Source organism: Prionailurus viverrinus, chromosome C1 (genome assembly GCF_022837055.1).
Source record: "Prionailurus viverrinus isolate Anna chromosome C1, UM_Priviv_1.0, whole genome shotgun sequence".
Classification (NCBI taxonomy): domain Eukaryota; kingdom Metazoa; phylum Chordata; class Mammalia; order Carnivora; family Felidae; genus Prionailurus; species Prionailurus viverrinus.
The window spans coordinates 117,999,832-118,021,360 of NC_062568.1; the positions used below are offsets into that span (position 1 = coordinate 117,999,832).

The following is a 21,529-nucleotide window of genomic DNA, read 5'->3' on the forward strand; positions in this document are numbered from 1 at the left end:
CCTCATGTCTGTAGCTAAGTCCAATTTGCAAGGAAGTAAAGCTGCATTTAGAGTTAAGTCAATGTGAAATACCACCCAAGTTCAAGGTACAGGGATTCTTTCATTTCTACTTCTTGTCTAGTGACTAGAACCATACTTGGGCCTTGCTTTCTCAATGTCAGAGAAGATAACTAGAAATGGAAAACCAAAGCAAAATCTTTGAACCACCCTCAGCCTCTGAGTGAGGAGCAATGTTATCCACAGGGACATTGCTCAAACTAAAAAAAAAAAAAAAAAAAAAAAAAAAAAAGGCGCTGTTCTTTCCAAGTTTTTGGATAATCACTGAATCTGTAATAGTTCAGAAACCCTGAACATCCTCATCAATTAAGACCAAGCACAGTTCTCTTACTTGAGAACAAAAACTGAAGACATGGATCGAAAAGGAAAGACTCAGACAATTTAAGAACAAAACAGGTATATTTCTATTGGACTACCTGATACAGAGGATAGTGTGGTATGAATGGATAGTATGAATGACACATAATACAAATATATTTTATTTGAAATAAACAAAAATGCTTACACAGTTCAACTGGTCACTTGGAAACAAACTTGCTTGACTGTATTACTGAGCAAAAACAAAGCTGAAGCACAAACACCCTTCTTTTTTGACATGTATTTGGATAGGTAGGAAGACACTACTTGGTTTTTTAAAAACTGACCTTCCCTTAAGGCCTGGTCATAGAAGTGTAAACAATGTAAATGAATCCACCATTACCAGCTGTCATATCATATCTATGTCACCTGTGTATTCTGAGATCATACATATACCTGCCAATATACCTGGAAAGGGTTGCTGAATCACAGTTACATTTAAGTTCTTGGCAGGCAGGACTGAGGAAAAGTAATTTGGAACAAGTTTTACATCCTATTTAGAACAAATCACTAGTATTCCCTTAAATAACAGGTTACAATAGAAAGATACTGCTTGGAACGTATCCTTTTCACTTTGGTTCATTTTTTGTTTGTGTTTGTGATTTACATAGTTGTTTGAATCATCTGCTTATAGTATAATCCTGCCACAAAGTATTAAAGCACAAGATACTATTATTCCTTCAACATCTGCATTTTTCAAGTTTTATACTCTACTACATCCCTAGTACGTCAGCAGTTCTTGAATAATAAAAAATAATAATAAATGGGTAAAACTCTTCTAAAAATGCAGATGTCTATAACTATAACGGTACTAGATGGGAAGGAGACAATGAGGGAAGAGAAAAAAAGCAAACACGTTCATGTGCAGGGAATGTGGTTCAAGTCTTTGGATTTAAAAACAACTTCCCCAGAGAAGCTGGCTATAATGGAATTTCCAGAAAACTTCCTTTGCCCCCACAAAAGGACCTGAAAAGCCCAATCCAAACTTTTGAACACTACAGTTATGAGATGTTATAAATGATAATCAAAGCAGTCAGAGGGAGAAGGATGAATGTGTCTTCCATTCAGCTAGTTTGTAGCATAGCCTCTTTACCTGTTGGTGGATCAGTAAAAACCACTAAAGTACCAGAAGTGCGTTGAAGGATAGGGGGTAGAAAAGTACTGGGCATATTACCTGTCTGTATCAATAACAGGGCTTCATGGCTAGGAAAATTTTCTAAACAGTAAAATGACTCCAGGATAGATCTCTCTCCATCATTAAATGTGGCAGAATTAAAAAAAAAAAAAAAAATTTACAAGTAAAGATAGTGAAAACAGAAAATTACAAGGCAGAGAACACAAAAGAATCAAGATGATGCTATAGGTTCAACAGTATTCCATGAGGCTAGAAAACCTGTTAACTTTGAAAGCCCTAGCAAAATATCACTCTTGTTTATAAATCACTTATTTATCATATGACCGCATGTTGAATCCTTTCTTTCCACATACTGAAGAATCCTACATTCAGCCTTTAAGCATTTTGCATTTCTTTGCCAATCTTGTAGCTGAGTATCTTGTTCCAGTCGATTTTGGTGCGGGTAACCGGAAGCTGCCGGCGCAAGGCCTTGAATGTGGTGTCTGACATTGTTTGATAGTTTTCACTAATTGCTGTCTGCAACAGATAATTGAAGATAAGTTGCTTGAACAGAAATGGATAGTTGTGATTAGGAAAGTAACTCTGTAGTCAAAGGACATGTTTGAGTCTTCTAAGAAGGACAACAGGATATAATATTCCTAGTAAGCTCCTCTCCCATCTCTGAAGTAAGTTAAGAAGCCCACTTATATTATTTCTAAAACTAGAGCTATAATCCCTTCCAGTGTCAAAACCGTGACAGTAAGCACAATGCCAAGTTGCAAGGTCTGCAGCTTCCACACTTAGTTACACTGAACAACACATATATTTATGTTGAAAGGACAAAGAAAAGTTCTAACAAAATGTGTTAACGGCAAAATAATAATGTTCTAGAGATCTAGAGAAATTAGTTCCAAATCTTCTTACCTGATATTCATTTTCTGCATGCTCTATGATTTTAATAAACTCCTTGGCAGTTTGGACTTCATTCTAACAGAGGAAAAGGGGAAATAGGAATTTTTAAAAAAGTATAAACAATAAATAAAAACATACTGAAAAGATCATCTTGACTAACATTTGTATAACAACTTACAGTTTATCAAGTGTACCTATGCACATCACCTTCTTTGATTCTCCCAACAGCCCTGTGAGGTTGATCTGTTATCATTACCTCCATTTTCCAGATGAGAAAACAGAATCCTCATAAGTGACTAGACCAAAATTACACACTTCTTGAAAGATGGGATCTGAATCCAAGTCTTCTGCCAAAAGACCCCACGCTCTTTTCAATCTACCACAGTATGCCCCAAAGACATCATCACGACATCTTGAAATGTTTATGCCTTGAAAATATCTCTGGTTTAAGATGATATAAACAATGCCCTCACCAATATCAGCCATATATGTTAAACTCATATACTCCTCTATCTGCCACTTGTGATGTTAAATCAACCAATACATTTTGCTTTACATGATTCAGGTACCATATTAACTAAACGTATCCTTTTCACTGTGGTTCATTTCTCATTCTCTCTCTTCCTTTCATCATTAGGTACAACAAAAATATAGGTAAAAGCTAAGATTTACTGCCTAGGGCAGCAGTTCCCAGACTCTTTCAAATGGTAAAAACTATCTTGTTTTCACAGCAATGCTAAGACAAGTCATTTGCTTTCCCACTCACACTCTCAAGTGTGCATAATGCAGGTCCACAGAAGCTACAAGATGTGTGATGGCTTCATCACTCTGACGGCTAATGGAATGTGTGGGCACATATGGGAATCCAGTGGTCTTTTATTAAGTCAGACACTATACAATTTGTAAAAATGTAAGTGAATGCCATTCTTTGCACTAATTTTTTTTTTGGTTTGGAAAATATAGTTCTTTTTTCATGAAAATGCTATTTAGGCCAACAAGTAATGGGTTTGTTACTGTTATTTTAAATTAACAAATATATTTAACATTTCTCAGTTTTAATTTCTAATAAAGTAAATGTAGATACAACATACATAAACAAAGCTAGCTAGTTTGTTTGTTTTTATGATTTTTTTTTTTATTAGAAGGTCCACACCCAATGTGGGGCTTGAACTCACAACCCCAAGATCAGGCATCGCATGCCATACTAAGCCAGCCAGGCACCTCAAACAAAAGCTATTTGAAGGTGCTCAATAATTTCTAGGAATAAAAAGGAGCACTGAGAATGCAAAAAAATTATGTCCCTTCTTTCCAGGTATAGAACACTATATATATATACATATAGTATTATTATCTGAACAAATTATATATATATGTGTGTGTGTGTGTATATATAAATATAGACAAATATATAATATAATATCTATTTTTTAATGTTTATAATTTTGAGAGAGAGAGAGCAAAAGAGGTGGGGGGAAGGGGCAGAGAGATAGGGAGATACAAAATCCGAAGCAGGCTCCAGACTGCTGGAGCTGTCACCACAGAGCCTGACGTGGGGCTCGAACTCACGAACCTGGAGATCATGGCCTGAGCCAAAGTCGGATGCTTAACTGACTGAGCCAACCAGGCACTCCAGAACAACACGTTTTAGTTGAATATTCCTAAAAATGTTTGGCTTCTCTAGTGATATAAATGTAGCCCTATAAGATTTGTTGGCAAACTTTCCTTCCTCACAGTATTTACTGACTGAAGATATTGCTGTCCTTGAGTAAATCTCACAATTGAGAAACAGAGAAAGTGAAAGATGTTTGAATAAAGCCATTATCACTATTTGGCATTATATCATGTTATGTTACACTGCGTTTTATATTATGTAATTATTTACTCTATTACATTTAGTCAAAGACTGTGAACTAATATAGCTGGTTGATTACATGCTTTTATAAGCTGCCAAAATCAAAGCACTGAAAACAAACTGAATTTCTAGTGGCAGAATCAGTACTCAGGATCAAAATAAATTTTTTTTTTATTGTGCTGTTTAAAAAAAAATTTTTTTTTAATGTTTGTTTATTTTTGAGAGAGGGAGCATAAGTGGGGGAGAGCAGAGAGAGAGGGAGACACAGAATCTGAAGTAGGCTCCAGGCTCTGAGCTCTCAGCACAGAACCAGATATGGGGCTTGAACTCAGGAACCATGAGATCATGACCTGAGCTGAAGTCAGACACATAACCAACTGAGCCACCCAGGTATCTCAGGATCAAAATCAAATTTTTAAAGAAAAGACACAAGTGAGACATATTAAATACTCCACACTCACCGAAACAGTTACTGAATCCTGTACATCTTTATGACTAACCAACTGAACATTGCCATCTTCATAATAGTGAACCTGTGTGAGACAATGGTTGAGCAAGTTTATGTGTAGTTCATATAAAAACCCACTGCTAAGGTACATATCCATGCCTTAAGCCAGTCCCAATCTTTTTTTTTTTTTTACGTCATCACCAATCTTTACCAACACCGAAAAAAATATTAGTGTGATCAACTGTAACTTACAATGGTGCTTAAAATTCACAGAACACTAAATTTTAAGAATTCTCACTTTTTTTTTTAAGCAGGGGAAACTGATTATTAAGTTCAACAAATATTTATTTTGTGCTTATTGCATTCCAGGCATTGTGCTAAGTATTATAAATACAAAGATCTTAAATAAGATTCCACTCTTAGCAGTATTAAAAGATTAAAAGAATTCAAATAAAATCACTGGACATTAGTTTTTCTCTGTGAAAACCAAGGAATTTTAATGGATCCTAATTCCTTACACATCTCTCCATATATATAATCATCAATACTGGTAAGCAGATCTGACCAAGTGCAGGAAAAACTTACTTGACAGTTAAAGACAAATTGAAAAAACAAATATCCTACTAGTAAATTAGCTTACAAAAAAGCAAGACAAAAGCAGTTCTGAGGATATAAGGTAAAGTGGGGTGCTACAATTATGAGACCAATTAGCAAGAAGGAGGGATACATAAGAGACAGACTAAGCAAAGACATGTTAAGACTCAGGAAGTTTTGGCAACTTACAAGATAGCTCCAGTCACCTTAACAAGGCTACAAACTGGTCATATAAAATAGGATGAGGGTTTCCTTTTGTTAAGTGCATTTGAACAAGGTTTTGAAAACAGGAGTTGTCACCTAAATGGACAAGTAGAGAAGGGCATCTAGCAAGGGGATAAGAGAAGTACAAGAGAATGGTTTAGGAAAGAACAAAGAACTCACTGCAAATGAGTTAAGTGTGGAGGGGAATGTGGCAAGAGACAGTGCTATGAAGCCAGCTGGAGACAGACTGTGAAGCAAACTGCCTTATAAACCATGTTAAGAGTCCAGACTTTATCCTATTTAAAGGTGACTGGGACTCAGGGAAAAGGAAATGTTTTAAAAAGATTACCATTTGTGCTCTGAAGAAAATAAAGCGGAGGGAGCCGACACTGGGGGCATAATGCTAGAACAGTAGTCCAGGTACTGCCTGTTTCCTTCATCTAGTCCAGGCTACCAGGAGCTATTTTTGTTTTGCTTTGTTTTTGTTTTTAAAGATTTTATTTATTTTTTAAAGTAATCTCTACACCCAACATGGGACTTGAACCCATGTTCAAGAGTCCCCAAGATCAAGAGTCGCATGCGCTACCTACTGAGCCAGCCAGGCACCCATAACAGGAGATAATGTGGATAAAAAGGAATGTTTTTAGAGATAAAGCAGAAGTAAAGAAGAAAGGAACTATATACCCTGCACTACTATGACTATTATTTATTGAGTCCTTACTTCATGTTAAACACTATGCAAAATGTTTTAGTTATTACTTACGTTATATTATTCAATCTTTACAAAAACTCTGAAATAGGGACCATTGTTATTCCTATTTTACAGATGAGAAAACTGAAGCTTGAGGCAGTTTTTTTTTTTTTTTAATACATACCAGAAACTTATTACTCATAGTTCTGGGGATGGAAAGTCTGATATCAAAGTGCCAGCATGATCAGGTGGTTCATTGCAGGCTTCTTTTCTCTGTATCTTTACATGATGGAAGGGGCTAGGGATCTTTCTGGAACTTCTTTTATAAGGCACCATTCCTACTGATGAGGTTTCCAACCTCATGACTTGAGCACCTCCCAAAGATCCCACCTACTAATATCATCATCTGTAGGGGTTATAATTTCAACATAATGAATTGTAGGGAAACACAAGCATTCAGAACATAGCAGACTGGAAAGAAAAAAATAGATTATTATTATTTAAAAAAACTTTTTTTTTTTAACGTTTATTTTTGAGACAGAGAGAGACAGAGCATGAATGGGGGAGGGTCAGAGAGAGGGAGACAGAACCTGAAACAGGCTCCAGGCTCTGAGCTGTCAGCTCACAGCCCGACGCGGGGCTCGAACTCATGGACCGTGAGATCATGACCTGAGCCGAAGTCGGCTGCTTAACCGACTGAGCCACCCAGGCGCCCTGATTATTATTATTTTTAGAAGATTTTTTTTTTAAAGTCACAAAGGAATTTTATACAATTAAAATATTACATAGACTGATGGGATTTACTGAATAACTAATAGATCCATAAAGGAAAGCAAGTCTGAAAGATGAAATCCAGTAGCACCTAGAGTATCTCTAAAAGTAAAACTTTTAACTGTTTCCTTCTTTCCTAATATATATATATTTTTTCAATCTGAAAGAATGTCTTTATTTTTTTTTAATTAATTTTTTTAACTTGTTTTATTTTTTATTTTTTTAAATTTACATCCAAATTAGTTAGCATATAGTGCAACAATGATTTCAGGAGTAGATTCCTTAATGCCCCTTACCCATTTAGTCCATCCCCACCCCCACAACCCCTCCAGCAACCCTCAGTTTGTTCTCCATATTTATGAGTCTCTTCTGCTTTGTTCCCCTCCCTGTTTTTTTATTATTTTTGTTTCCCTTCCCTTATGTTCATCTGTTTTGTCTCTTAAAGTCTTCATATGAGTGAAGTCATATGATTTTTGTCTTTCTCTGACTAATTTCACTTAGCATAATACCCTCCAGTCCCATCCACGCAGTTGCAAATGGCAAGATTTCATTCATTTTGATTGCCGAGTAATACTCCATTGTATATATATACACCACATCTTTATCCATTCATCCATCGATGGGACATTTGGGCTCTTTCCATACTTTGGCTATTGTTGATAGTGCTGCTATAAACATGGGGGTGGCATGTGTCCCTTCGAAACAGCACACCTGTATCCCCTGGATAAATGCCTAGTAGTGCAATTGCTGCATCGTAGGGTAGTTTTATTTTTAGTTTTTTGAGGAACCTCCATACTGTTTTTCAGAGTGGCTGCACCAGCTTGCATTCCCATTGAGGCAGTTTAATAACTTATCTATGTTCACATATCTAGTAAAAAAAGGAGCTAGAATATGAATTAGGTCGAATTCCAGAACTAAAACCATATCTAACATGCCTAATACCTCCCACTGTTAAGTTTTGTCAAAAAATTAGAAATTCCCTCATCCAGGGAGAAATAAAGTGTCTCATTAGGGACTTAACTCTTCTAAAATATCATTAGAGGGGGATTAAAACAGCCAAGCCTTCATCGAGGCAGAAACCATGATCCTATTAGCAACAAAAAGACTTCCCTGGGCAACATGAATCGACTATAGAAACTTGTTTAAGGGAACAAAAATAGCTGGCTCTGTCCAGATGGGCAAGAGAAACCACAGACTTTCCATACCCTCTCCAAACCCTTAAATTTCATCTTTTGGCTTTCTAAAGGAAGTTGAAGAGAAAAAGACAATTTAAGAATACACTGGAGAAGCAGGGAGTTGATAAATGCCTATAATACCTACACACAAGAATCACAACAGCAAAGTTCTGAGGAAAAAAAGACCTGGCTAATAATGACATATAAAGGTTAAAGTTCCAATAGACAAGTGAGATAGGGAAACTGAAGGGATTCCATTCCTGAAGGCTCCATTTCTGCTGTTTCTTTAAGTTCCACTCACTCATATTCTGTATTTTGCATCTGAGTAAACCAAAGAAGCTTTGTTCCCACTCCAAGGGGGAAACAAGACAGTTAATCATTCTCTAAGTTTCATCCTAGGCCCCCAAACAGCTGCTAACATCTAAGAAGAACCAGATCCCAAGCATGTTCCAGAACATTACCTTTGAATAAACTCTGGTCAACACTGGCATCAATACACTCTTACCTTCGGTGATTTATGGACTAACACCTATTGTTCACCTGGCACTCACCTTTGATTGGACCCTACCCTGGATTCCTGATGGAACATGTACCCTGGAACATGATCCCTTTCCAATATAAATCCCTAACCCCAAGTGATAGGCAGACTCACTTTTCCTTTTCTGAGTCTCCCAGACATTCCGTCTGCTATACTGTATCACTTATGTCATTCAATAAACTCTGCTCTCACTTTCTCCTGGCTAGAGTTTGATTTCTGTCCTATGTGAAGCCAAGAACTCTCTTGGTCCTGTGGGACCCCCTCAGGGTCTTTAGTTCTGGCCTGCCCACAATACCTGGACAAGGATGTTCAAAACACAAGTGGGTCACACCCAAACACTATTTTATCATTTTAAACTAAGAAACTGAAAAGTCCAGAGGCTGAAAAGAACACTAGGAAGAGCAGTGAATACGAACAAGATGGGGGATATTTAAAAAACAGAGCTCTATGGGGAGGCACCTGGGTGGCTCAGTCAGTTAAGCATCCAACTTTGGCTCAGGTCATGATCTCATGGTTTGTGAGTTTGAGCCTCGCATCAGGCTCTGTGCTGACAGCTCAGAGCCTGGAGCCTGCTTCAGATTCTGTGTCTCCCTCTCTGTCTGCCTCTCCCCTGCTTATGCTCTCTCAGAAATAAATAAACATTAAAAAAAATTTTTTTAAAACAAAACAAAGCTCTGTCCAGAAAAGAAACAAGGACTTATATATTTGAGACAGGCATCTCAGAACCCATTTGAAGGAAGGAATTATGCAGGGCACATCTTTTTTGTCCAAGAATAAAGACTATGCAACTGGTTTGAATTTCTATCATAGTTTTTTTTGAAAAATCTTTAAAATGTTTATTTATTTTGAAAGAGAGAGCACGCGAGCAGAGGAGGGGCAGAAAGAGAGAGGGAAGGAGAGAATCTCAAGCAGGCTCCATGATGCCTACATAGAACCCAACTTGGGGCTCGAAATTGCAAACCATCAGACAGTGACCTGAGCTGAAATCAAGAGTCGGAGGCTTAACCACTGAGCCACCAAGGCGCCCCGTATCATGTTTCTTAAGAACTAGGACATGAATAGGAATACCACTAAATCTTGCTGTTTATAAACTCAATTGAAAATTTTAAAAATATTGATTTCATTATCTAATACATAAATGATAAACGTAAGCTCTGTTTATCTTTTTTAATTTAAAAAATTTTTTAAGATTTTATTTTTAAATAAATCTCTATACCTAATGCAGGGCTTCAATTACAACCCCAGGATCAAGAGTTGTGTGCTCCACTTGACTGGGCCAGCCAGGTGCCCCAAACTCTGTTTTAAAACAAAAACTCTTTTTGTGGTGGGGAGGGGGCAGGCAAGGGAACAAACCATTTTACTGGGGTGCTTGGGGGAGGAGTCAAAGGGCTGGGAGGACAATGAGATCGGACATCCTTGCCTTGGCCAGGATCTCCCCAGCTTCAAAGTTGCCAAAAGCAACAAAAACCTTTCTAGGTCTCAGCTGCTAATAAAAATTTCAACATGACTATCATCAACATAAATCCTCAGAAACTGTTGACTTCCCAGAACTACCCTTTTGCCTACAGAATAACCAAAGGTCTACATATTTTAGTGACTCTTCCAAGTAATTCTCATTCTGATTTTAAAAGATCTGTAGAAGAAGCTAGCCCTTCTCCAAGGTGTGATCAGACAATCTGGTTAAAAGGTATACATGAGGTCCGGGTAGTGGCCCTTGTTTTAAGCCTTATCAGAAACTATTACCCTTTATGATATGTACTCTTAATTTAGGTTTGCATTGGCAAAGCTGAAACACAAGTAATTATCTCCTTCTGGAAGAAAAATCAAGTTACCTACATAAATTTATAGTAAGCCGCCAAGTTAATGCTGATGCCATAGTTACAGGAGATCTAAAGCATTAGGCTACTCATATATATGATTAAACAGAAATAGAGCAATATATGTGGTCTTAGCTTGGGCTCCCCCAGAAGCAGACCCCATGATTAAGATTTAAGAGGAGGTGGTTTACTTGGGAGGTAATCTCAAGAAAGGCTAGTAAGGGCTGAGGTAGTAAGACACAGAAGGGAGGAAAGTGTTATGGGTACATTAATGAACCCAGAGATGACCATTAATGACCCACAGACAGCTGTGGGTCCTGGACTCTGGAAGACTAAGGAGAACATACTTCAGAGTTGTCCCACCTGATGGGTGAGGAAACTGGCATATTTATCTACCAACTCTTGTATGGCACTAAGGGCTGCTCCAGAGCTGTGAACTTAACATTTTCAGCTTGCCTCATCTGAGTTGGGCATGCTCCTGTGGCTAGGAAGAGCTCCCAGGAAACAAGTTACTGTTACTTGTAGCAGGAAGCTATCCTGAAAAGAGCGGGTACAGATGACATGTACCATATATATTTTAATTAAATTATATCATTAAGAAAGGCAGCTCTTGCTAATTGCTTTGAAAGTAAGACTTAACACAATATAATAGAAGTATGATTAGGTACTGATCTCAGGTATCAGTAACTGTTTAATCCTACCTGAGAGTTGGCTGGGCTTAAGAATTCAATCACCCTGAATTTGAATTTCAAACCTCTGCTAGGATATCAGAAGACTCCGATTGAGACAGGCATCCACAAGCTCCTTATTCACCTGCCTATCTGTTCTGACACAAACACTAGAAATCTACTCTGCTTGGTTACTTATATTCCATTCACGATGACACTTGGTCATTCGCTCTAGTTCCTCTGTTTTATTTACTTGATAATACAACCTTCTGTCATTACTGTAAAAAAACAAAACAATCCCATTCATGTAGCTGTCTTCAAAGTTAAGAATTATGTTTTATATGTACACGCACATACACACTTACATGGGCTAACATATACGAGAGACCCTAAGTAAGTCACAGCAGCTGCTATTTAGTCACTTCTTAATAATCATTTATTTTCTTCTTTCCTAGAACTACTATTTGATAATTCCTGGAAAAATCTTGTTATCTTTGAAAGAGAAAAATAATAAGCAAGCAGTACATGCCATATGACTATCCTTTATCAACCCAGAATAGCTCTGCTTAACCATTTCCCCATGAAGGAGGCTTCTATTTCTATTTACTACCATCAGGTTGCATCTACACATAGTTGTTCCTTATTTCGAATACCAGAACAAATACCAACTTGCATGTTTGTTTTGAAGATGTGACATTTTAACATGTCCTATTAACACATGGGGATCTCACCTGAATCTTAAGTACTCCAACCACCTGGGCTGTAGGTGGTGTGATGGTGAACTTCCACTCTGATCTCCAACGACCATTCCTATTAAAACACACACAAGGCTGAAGAGTTAGCAATAAGCACAACAAAGAGGTGATTTGCTGCTGAGGGACAGAATTTGGGAAAGAGAAAAAAAACCAAAACCAAAACCAAAAAGAAACAAATCATTTCTAGTTTGACAAATCCAAGGCTCTGTCTACTCAAATACAAGTTTGTATCCAAGTGTCTAAACGTAAGTTTTTTAAAGTTATTCTGACTTTCATTTTTCAATCATGGAACAGAAAACCATGCTTATACTATTCATGGTAGGCTCTTCCACAAACAGCTAGATGGGCTGCTGAGTTTTGCAATTAACTCAAGTATTATTAACTAAACCCAAGTAAAACTCAGATTTTCCACTGGGTACTTTCTTAACCAATCACTTATTCTCACTCAATAGAAGAGCATTTTTTAAAAAGACAAGATTATAAAATCTTGGCATTGAAAGGAATCTAAATGTTCACGTCTAAACCCCTCATTTTGCAGATGGGGAACTGAAGCCTCTCAGTCAAATAACTTATTCTAAACTAGTTAGATTAAAAACCAAGTTTCAACTACTGGTTTGTTTTCTTCCCAACAGAAGTTAAGACACAAATAGAAGAGAACATCTACTTTCTTACCAGAAGTTTTTAGGCTGAAACTGGTGGCTTTCAATACACGCAATAATGGTCTGTTGCCCATCTATAGTTTTAGCATAAACCTATTGTTAAACAAAAAAAAAAAGTCAGCCTCTGAAAACACATTTAACCTAAATGCCAAATACTGTACAAAAACAGCATGCTAAATCCTCGGAGGAGACAAAGAATCAGGTAACTCACAAGACTTCATGGGATACAAACACAGAGCAGAACATGTTTAGTTCCACAGGAGACACTGGTACAATGACTGCAGAAGGCAGTACTGCTCCTGATTTGGGGTACAAGGGAGGTGACAGTTGGACTGGGCCTTACAAGACAGGTGAGATTCTCATAGGCAGAGACTGAGAGGAAAGATGAGTAAACTCTTCAGACAGGAAACTGGGGGCTTGTTCAGTGAATGGCAATTAGTGCTTTCAGGTTAGACAGTACGTGTGAAGTGGACTAACTGAAGTGGGTGACAATACAGGATAGAAGATATAAATCCCACAGTAATAGATAGAAGGTAAGAAGTATGGACATTATTCTACAGGACAGACACCAAAACAACATACCAGGCACTATTGTTTTGGGAGAATAATTAATACTGGTATACAGGCTAAAGTAGAGGAAAAGCTAAAGTTGGTTAGGAGGCCAGAGCATTAATCTAGGCAATAAGTCAGGGTAGTATCAGTGGGTATCAGGGTGCAAAAGCATAATCAAGTCTAACAATACACTGCAGGTGAAGGACAGAAAAGGGGAAAGAGCCAAAGTGCTTGCATACTGGGATGACCAGATAGACAGTAGTATCATTAACAAATTGGGAAATTCAGATAGAGATGTGCAGCTAGTAGTCAGAAGCCCCAACTGTTCCTTAATGTAGGAGAGGTGAACAGAAATGCAATCCCAAGGAAAAGGAAAAAAAATAAATAGAAGAACTTTATAGTCCACAAAATATTTCCACATGTTTACTTTCCCTATATTAAATAAACCATGAGTTTTCAAGAAAGAGAAATAGAGCAGTGGGGAATGCCTACATTTACAAAGGTAGGGGAGAAGAAAAGAAATAGAGACAAACTGAGAATGAGTAGAAGGTGCTGACAGAGCAGTCTAAGCAAAAGGTAAGTAGTTGGATGGTCTCAGTGTGAAATGCCATAAAGAAGTCAAGGACGAAGAAAAAGATACTGAGGCAATTCAGGAACCATTAGTAAACTCAGAGAACAGTTTCTATAGACTAAAGACTGAAGCCAAAATTCACAGGGTTAAGAAGTAGATACATAATGAGGAAATGACACTAGTAGGAGCAGAATGCTCCCAGGTTTGGTTACATAGTAGAGAGAGATGAGGGAAGAAAGGAAGTGAAGAAGAGGGAGGAAGAGCAAGGTAGAAAGAGAAGAAGAAAAGTAACTGATGGAAATTATGACTGAGGAAACGTTTGTTCTCCTTAAGAAGAGAAATAAAAATATTTAAAGAGATATGTATCAGATAGGATAGTATAAGATCAAGAATAAAGATCCCCCTTTCTAAGATTCAAGTACAGTGGAAGAGAGGGAACACTGCTGAGTATGGAAAGCAGAGAAAGATTTCATGTCAGTCTTACTAATATGTGGGGGATCAGACAGATGCCTAAGGACAATGGGAATGAATTGGAACACACTATATTGAAAACATTATGGGAAATATTGAGATGAAATCAAGAATTACCACCAAGCAGGACAGCTCTGAGGATATAAGACATTTGGGGTACAACAGACACTGTCAGAACAATTTGATGGCTTTCTGTAGCTCATTTGTTGGCAGAGACAGTGAGAAAATGGCACGTGAGGTTACTTGGTGTGGAGGCTCTCCAAAATAAGAATGAGTAGTGTCAAACTTTAAATACGTAACAAATGAGAAGTTGAAAGTATATTTAGGATTGCAAAGCCAATTTCTAAGAGTATGCCATGTCTTCCTTTGTAATATCAACTGTAATTATCCACCATAATGGGTTTTCTCCATCATTTAAAAAATAAAAAAACATGTAATAATAATGATATTCAACACTTATGCAGAACTTCCTTTGTGCCAGACATTTTCCAGGCATTTTATATGAGTAATTACTTCATTCAATCCTCACAACATCCTATGAGGTAAGAACTATTATTTCCATTTTATAGGTGAAAAGAATTGAGGCAGACATGTTAACAAAGTCACAGAACTAATTAAGTGGCAAGACTAGGATCAAACCAGTTAGTATGGCTTCAAAATAAGGGCTCTTACCCAATATTCTATTATCGCCACTTAACTCATCATCATTAAATATTGAAAATATTCTAACAGACATTTTTCTTAATCGTATTCACAACCTTACAAAGGAAAAATCATGATAGAGCCAAATTTTAACATTAGTAAAAAAAAAAAAAAAGTCAAATTACTCTTGATTAAAAAAAATTCAAATAGTTTTGACGATCCAGTGAAAGCATCTAAACTATGTAAGTAGCTTTCTGTTAAAAGGCCTATACTAAAAAGTCATGAATGTGGCAATAGCTGTCTTGACAATCTAAATTTATTTACTTATGTCTAAACTAAAGATGTTAAAGAATTTTCCATATAAAATTGTCCATTTATACCCCTTCAAAAATGCAGAGGAGAATAAAATGCAGAGGAGACTCTAAGAAGAAGTGATGTTTGGCTAGCCAAAGCCCACAAAGGATAAGGTAAATGTAGAAAATAAAACACCTCTAATAATGAAGTAGGCAGATACTTAACAGTACAGAAGCCGTTGGAATAATGATCTTTCACATAGGCCCTTAAAGCACTGTCACAGGATTCTCTCCAAGACTTCAGACCTCCATCTACGTCCTCTGGCTGGGGGTCACTTGCTTCTTTCCGTAGATGGTCAAACTTAAAGGAAATTTTGTTTCTTGGATCTAAAAATCTGCTATTACCCAGGTCACCATGTTCTGTAATTAAGACCTTCCAAAGAATAATTATAAATATGAGTAACTCTGTAAAAAAAAGTTCTTATCAAATTTAACAAAACAAATAAAAGTTCTGAAGACAGTTAACTTTCCATTTACTCAGATTTCTCTTTCATACTGATTTTTCAATCAAGTCACATTTTTTAAAAATTTAACTTTTTAAGTAAACTCCACCCCCAAGGTGGGGCTTGAATTCATGACTCTAAGGTTAAGAGCAGCATGCTCTACCAACTGAGCCAGCCAGCTACCCCTTAAGTCACATTTTTACTCTTATTAAAAATATTATGTTTAGGGTTAAATCAGCTCTAAAACCACATTTCTCCAACCTATCCTTCATTTCTTGGTTTCTGTCTAATGTTTTGCCAATGTATATACTTTATACATAGCTGCAACAGTAACTTCTCTATACATTTTAATATCATTTTTTCACATATTTCATAAACCTTTTCTAGTCATTATACTTAGCATTTAAAATAGGTAATATTTGTAAAATAGAAACCCTGGAAGAATATATCAGGGATTGGCAAATTTTTTCTGTAAAGGGCCAGATAGTAAATATTTTCAGCTTTTCTGGACATAGAATCAGTTGTGCCTACTCAACTCTGATGTTAGCAGGAAAGCAGCCATAGACAATACAAAAAACAAACAAGCAGGGCTGTGTTCAATAAAACTTTATTTACAAAAATAAGTGGTACCTGTGATGCATAGCTTGCTGACCCTTGCTCTAAATTAATAAAAATCAGTTGCCTTATGAGGAAAGGGACATTTATTTGTTAGGAATTTGGTGGATATGAGATAAAGATGAGAAAAAGATCTCACTATATATATATATATTTTTCCATTTTTGAACCATGTGAATGTATTACTTATTCTATTTATTTGTTTGTTTAAGTAGGCTTCACCCCCAGCACAGACCCAACAGATTCACGACCCTGAGATCAAGACCTGAGCTGAGATCAAGAGTCGCGTACACTCAACTAAGCCACCCAGGCACCCACCCACCCTTTTAGTTTACACAAAACTAGCATACTATACTGTGTTTCACTTTTTACTTTTTAAATTTAATATACCTAGAAAATCTTTCCATAGGAATACTCAGAGAACTTCCTTGTTTTTTGGTTTACAATTGTATACTGCTCCATTGTATGGCTATACAAAAATTTATTCAACCAGTCCTCTATTAATGGATAGTTGGGTTGTTTTCAATCTCTTACTATTATGAACAATATTGCAATAAATGTCCTTGTATGTTCATTATGTATCAATTATGTACATGTGCCATGTACTCATGTGAGGTAAATTCTCTGAAAGGGGAACTGGATCAAAGCATAAACGTATTCATAATTTTGTTAGAGACTGACAAACTGCCCTATATCAGAGATAGGGTGTGGTACCAAGTTACAAACACACTATCAGTAGAAATTTTAACTGCAATTTCTTTTCACCTTTTAAAAAGTCATTTACTGTATTTCCCCTTCTGTGAACAGTCTATTCTTATCTTTTGCCCACTTTTCTATTGGGTATTTGGTTTTTTTCTAGTTGAACTCTTTTTATTAATTAGGCAGATAAAACTCTGCATGTGTTGAGTTTCACAATTTTTTCCCTAATTTGCCATTTGTCTTTTGACACATTTACCATTTTTAATAATTACATATAATTTCACAATATTGACATACCATAATATATTTAATCACTCCTGAATTGAAGCAGGTTTAAGTTACTTACCATTTCCACTATCGAAAGCCACTATAAATTCTCCCACAAAAAGTCTTCTGCTTAAAAATAATTCTTTGGAAAGAATTCCTAGTTTTGAGATTCGTGTCCTTATCATCAGACTACCCTTTAAAAGCTTGATTATTTCCTTAGTCTTACTCTCATAAAGCTTTCTCATCACAATCCTGCAACTTTTGTAATTAAAAAGTAAATATGTTCACATTAAAATTTTAATCTGCACTACCTTAATTACTATTTCTGGGCGATGTAACACTTTTCCAAGTTTGCTTTGTATTTCAGTTGGGTGCAACTGAACCAGTTGGGTGCAAATGGTTCATTTCTGTTGCTCATTTATTCACTGAACTCTTGGCATCATCCTTAGGTATTTGAATAACCTCTTTACTATGCTTGAGGCACATATTTTCTTCTTTTAAAATCTTATTTTAAGCCCATTATACAAAGGTCACTTTCTTTTATAAACTTTTCTAATGTTTCATCATTAAAGTTATGATTCTCTTTCCATTTCCTACTAAATTTTTATGTTTTAAAAAATATTTAACCTTTAATCTCCACCTGGAATTAATCTAAGTGTATAGTTGGCACTGGAAATCAAAGTTAGAGTAATCTCATAAATTTTATCAATTTCTTCCTTTCCTTTCTGTTTTATGATACTTAGTTTAAGGGCTTTCTGATTCTTGCCTTGTGTCTTTGTTTGCTAGCATTGGTCTTTTTTCATTGTTGTTCCTGATCAGAATAATCCTGTATGGTCTATTTTTCATAGGAATTGTATGAAATCTATTTGAAAAACAAAATTTCCATACCATTTATATTTCCTTTTTTATTCTTTTTTTTTTTTTTTTTTTTTTTTTTTTTACAGTTTATTCATTTTTCAGAGACAGAGACAGAGAGTAAGGTGGGGAGGGGCAGAGAGAGGGGGAGACACAGAAGCAGGCTCTGGGTTCTGAACTGTCAGTACAGAGCCTGAAGTGGGGCTTGAACCCACAGACTGTGAGATCATGACCTGAGCTGAAGTCGGATGCCTAGCCAACTGAGCCACCCAAGTGCCCCTCATTTATATTTCTTATTCAAACAAGCTTTCCATATTATTTATATTTCTTATTCAGAAACCCTGTATTTAAATCTAATTTCCCATTTACTTCCCAGATTAAAGTGTGTGTGTGTGTGTGTGTGTGTGTGTGTGTGTGTGTGTGTGTATGAGCTGTATAGCAGACTCCTGCTAGTTTCCAATCCAATATCCATTCTTTCCTTTTCCCTTACTAACAGAACCCCAAAAGTTTCCAAAAAGACTGTGTATACAAATACAAAAATGATACTTCCCCACTAGGAATGACAAAGTGATAGGAGTTCTGGCAATAACTTATCAGTGAAAGTTGCTTCTGGAATGGCCAGCACCTTTTCCAACTTCCTCCTTCTTCCTTCCTACAACTATGGATTTAGTGCCCTGAAGTAGAGCGGCTCTCTTAAGAGCATGATAATGAAAACAATACCTGGAAGGCAGAAGAGAGAGCTGGAAGCAACGTGGGTCTCCGATGACATCATGGAGCTACCATGTAACAGCTCATAACAGCTCTAAATATTACCTCCGGATTTCTTACATGACAAAAATCTCTACGTAGTTAACCCACTGTAGTTGATTTTTTTATATGCAAGGGTGGCATCTACTTTGGTTTTGTCTTTTTAATTTTTTTCCTTTGTGTGTGTGATGTTTTATGGCATCTACTTTATTTATTTTTCAAAACATTTTATTTTTAAGTAATCTCTACACCCAATGTGGGTCTCACACTTCTAACCCTGAGATCAAGAGTCGCATGCTCTACCAACTGAGCCAGCCAGGCTCCCCTATGGCATCTTCTTTAATAACTCATGTATCTTTCCTTATTTTAATGTCCAGGTAATAGCTTTTGTTGCTGTTGTTATGGCTAAGAATGCCATCTCCTTTTGACTACATTTTTAAGCTGGCTACTACTGGTGTATGGGAATGGTCTTATAACATGTATCTGGACACAGATCTTATTTCAATAACTTGTCTATATTACATTAAATTATACAATATCAATTGCAAGCAATATTTATCATTTTCTCCAGTATTGTTTATTGTTTATACTTGTAATTAATCTATTTTCATTAAGAAAATTAATCAAAAATATAAACCAAAACAAAAAACAAGCAAAACAAATTCCAAAAATCCTGTAATTCCAAGACAGAGTTAACATTTTGGTGTATATTTTCCTACATTTCCTTTCCTATGCACATCTATATACTTTATACCTTTGACTCCTAAGATGTGTATGTCCCTCCAGGGGCACCTGGGTGGCTCAGTCAGTTAAGGATCTGACTTAGGCTTAGGTCATGATCTCACGGTTCGTGAATTCAAACCCCACATCAGGCTCTCTGCTGTCAGCACAGAGCCCTCTTCCGATCCTCTGTCCCCTCTCTCTCTGTCCCTTAGGTACTCTCTCTCTCTCAAAAATAAACAAACATTAAACAAAAAAAAAAAGATGCACATGTTCCCCCCATCACTTAACATTTCATAAAATGGGATACATCTTATACTTGATGGCATCTTAGGACTTTGCCAATTAAAACTGGCAGTGTTTTTTCTTAGTGGTACATAAAATGGTGCATCTTTTAAAGAATTTAAAATGCATTAATTCTAATACAGCTCATTTAAATATCTATTTGAAAAATAAACTAGCACAATTCTACATATGTTCTTTTATGTTTTAGCTTAATATATCACAAAAATCTTTCTAGATCAATACTTTAGCATATGTGTTACCAAAGGGAGTATATCCCAGATCAGTTTTTACATCACTTTTCAATGTAGTCATAGTATTTTGGTCTATAGATAATTAATTTAATGTTGGTTGGGCATTTAGATTGTTCCCAATTTTTCACTATTATAAACCTTGTTTCACTGTCATAAACCTTGCTATAATCTTTTTAATACATTTATATACTTATTTTCCTAGGATAAATCTTACGGATTTGTGGGTTCAAAGAAGATTCAGACTTTTTTCTTTAAGTTTATTTTGAGAGACAGAGAGGGAGTGCAGACATTGAGAGTGGGGGAGGGACAGAGAGGAAAGGAGAGAGAATCCCAAGCAGGCTCCACACTACATGGGGCTTGATATCACGACCATGAGATCATGACCTGAGCCAAAATCAAGAGTTGGATACTCAACCAACTGAACCACCCAGGTGCCCCTCAGACTTTTTTAACAAGGATTTGGTATTTAGTGACATACTGCCTTTGAAGTGCAATTAATGAATTTGCAAAGTCCTGCCAGACAATGTTTATAACTATGACAATAATGGAAATGTTTGCTTTGTTCCTCTATTTGAATAGAAATGTCTGTTTTTCTATAGAATATCAAATATAATGTCTCCTATTATTCTTACCAAGGAGAATTACATACAGCTATAAAATCTGTATAAAACTCAATTCTTTTACTTTCACTATTCTTGTTAGGGGCAGCTCTTTTTTTCTGTCAAAGAAACTCCTGGTATTATCAGAGAGGGGAAGAATTTTCTTATATAGAACATTTACAAAAGCTCTGATAACTACGGCATGAATTTATTCAGCATCTTATCTTCAGACATTTGCTTTGGTTTATAGGATTTCTACTACCACCCAGGCACAGCCTACTAAAAAGAACAGTCATTACCTGATCTTCATATCCTTCTATCTTCACAGGCGTGAACTGATCCATGTTATACTGGGCAAATGCACTGTATTTTAACAAGTGGAAAAAAAAGGGGGGGGGGTTGGGGGGGGAGAGAATTATACATAAAGAAACACCAAAGGTAATTCACATAATAGTGAAAGAGAATGTGAAAACACTCCCCAGTGCTCTTCTCTTTCTCTCTCCAGGCAACTAGTGTTATCCTAATGACTTCCCACTTTCTGAAGGAACTCTTCACAGTGATCTCAGATGTGCCCTAAACTCTGAAATTACCTTTTCGTCTCCACTTCTAAACTCCAACAGAATTCCCCTTAGACAATTCCCAAGTTTTAAGTAATCTGATTTTTGTGAATTACCAACTTTTAGATAGAGGCTTTCAGTAGTTTAAAGAAAAAACAAAAAACCCTTCAGTTGATGCACTATTTTAGCAATGCTGCCTTCTTTATTCTGGACTTTCTGAGGCAGGGCAGGCAGGAGAGATCATAATTAAATGTACTGGAAGGCATTTGACATGGGGAGAGGGTGAGGCA

At 36.4% G+C, this 21,529-nt stretch overlaps 1 protein-coding gene across 2 annotated transcripts in view; it reads right to left on the reverse strand.

Annotated features, from left to right (window-relative positions):
- Nucleotides 1–437: 437 nt before the first annotated feature.
- Nucleotides 438–21,529, reverse strand: part of CAPZA1 (capping actin protein of muscle Z-line subunit alpha 1) — a 49,890-nt gene continuing 28,798 nt past the window's right edge. For both annotated transcript variants that reach the window (XM_047869336.1, XM_047869337.1), the window contains exons 4-10: nt 20,982–21,045; nt 15,368–15,574; nt 12,626–12,705; nt 11,930–12,008; nt 4,754–4,825; nt 2,453–2,515; nt 438–2,065 (exon numbers count right to left, since the gene is read on the reverse strand). In XM_047869336.1, the coding sequence (XP_047725292.1) occupies nt 1,925–2,065; nt 2,453–2,515; nt 4,754–4,825; nt 11,930–12,008; nt 12,626–12,705; nt 15,368–15,574; nt 20,982–21,045 (706 nt within the window). In that variant the 3' untranslated portion in view covers nt 438–1,924. The remainder of the gene's footprint in view (nt 2,066–2,452; nt 2,516–4,753; nt 4,826–11,929; nt 12,009–12,625; nt 12,706–15,367; nt 15,575–20,981; nt 21,046–21,529) is intronic.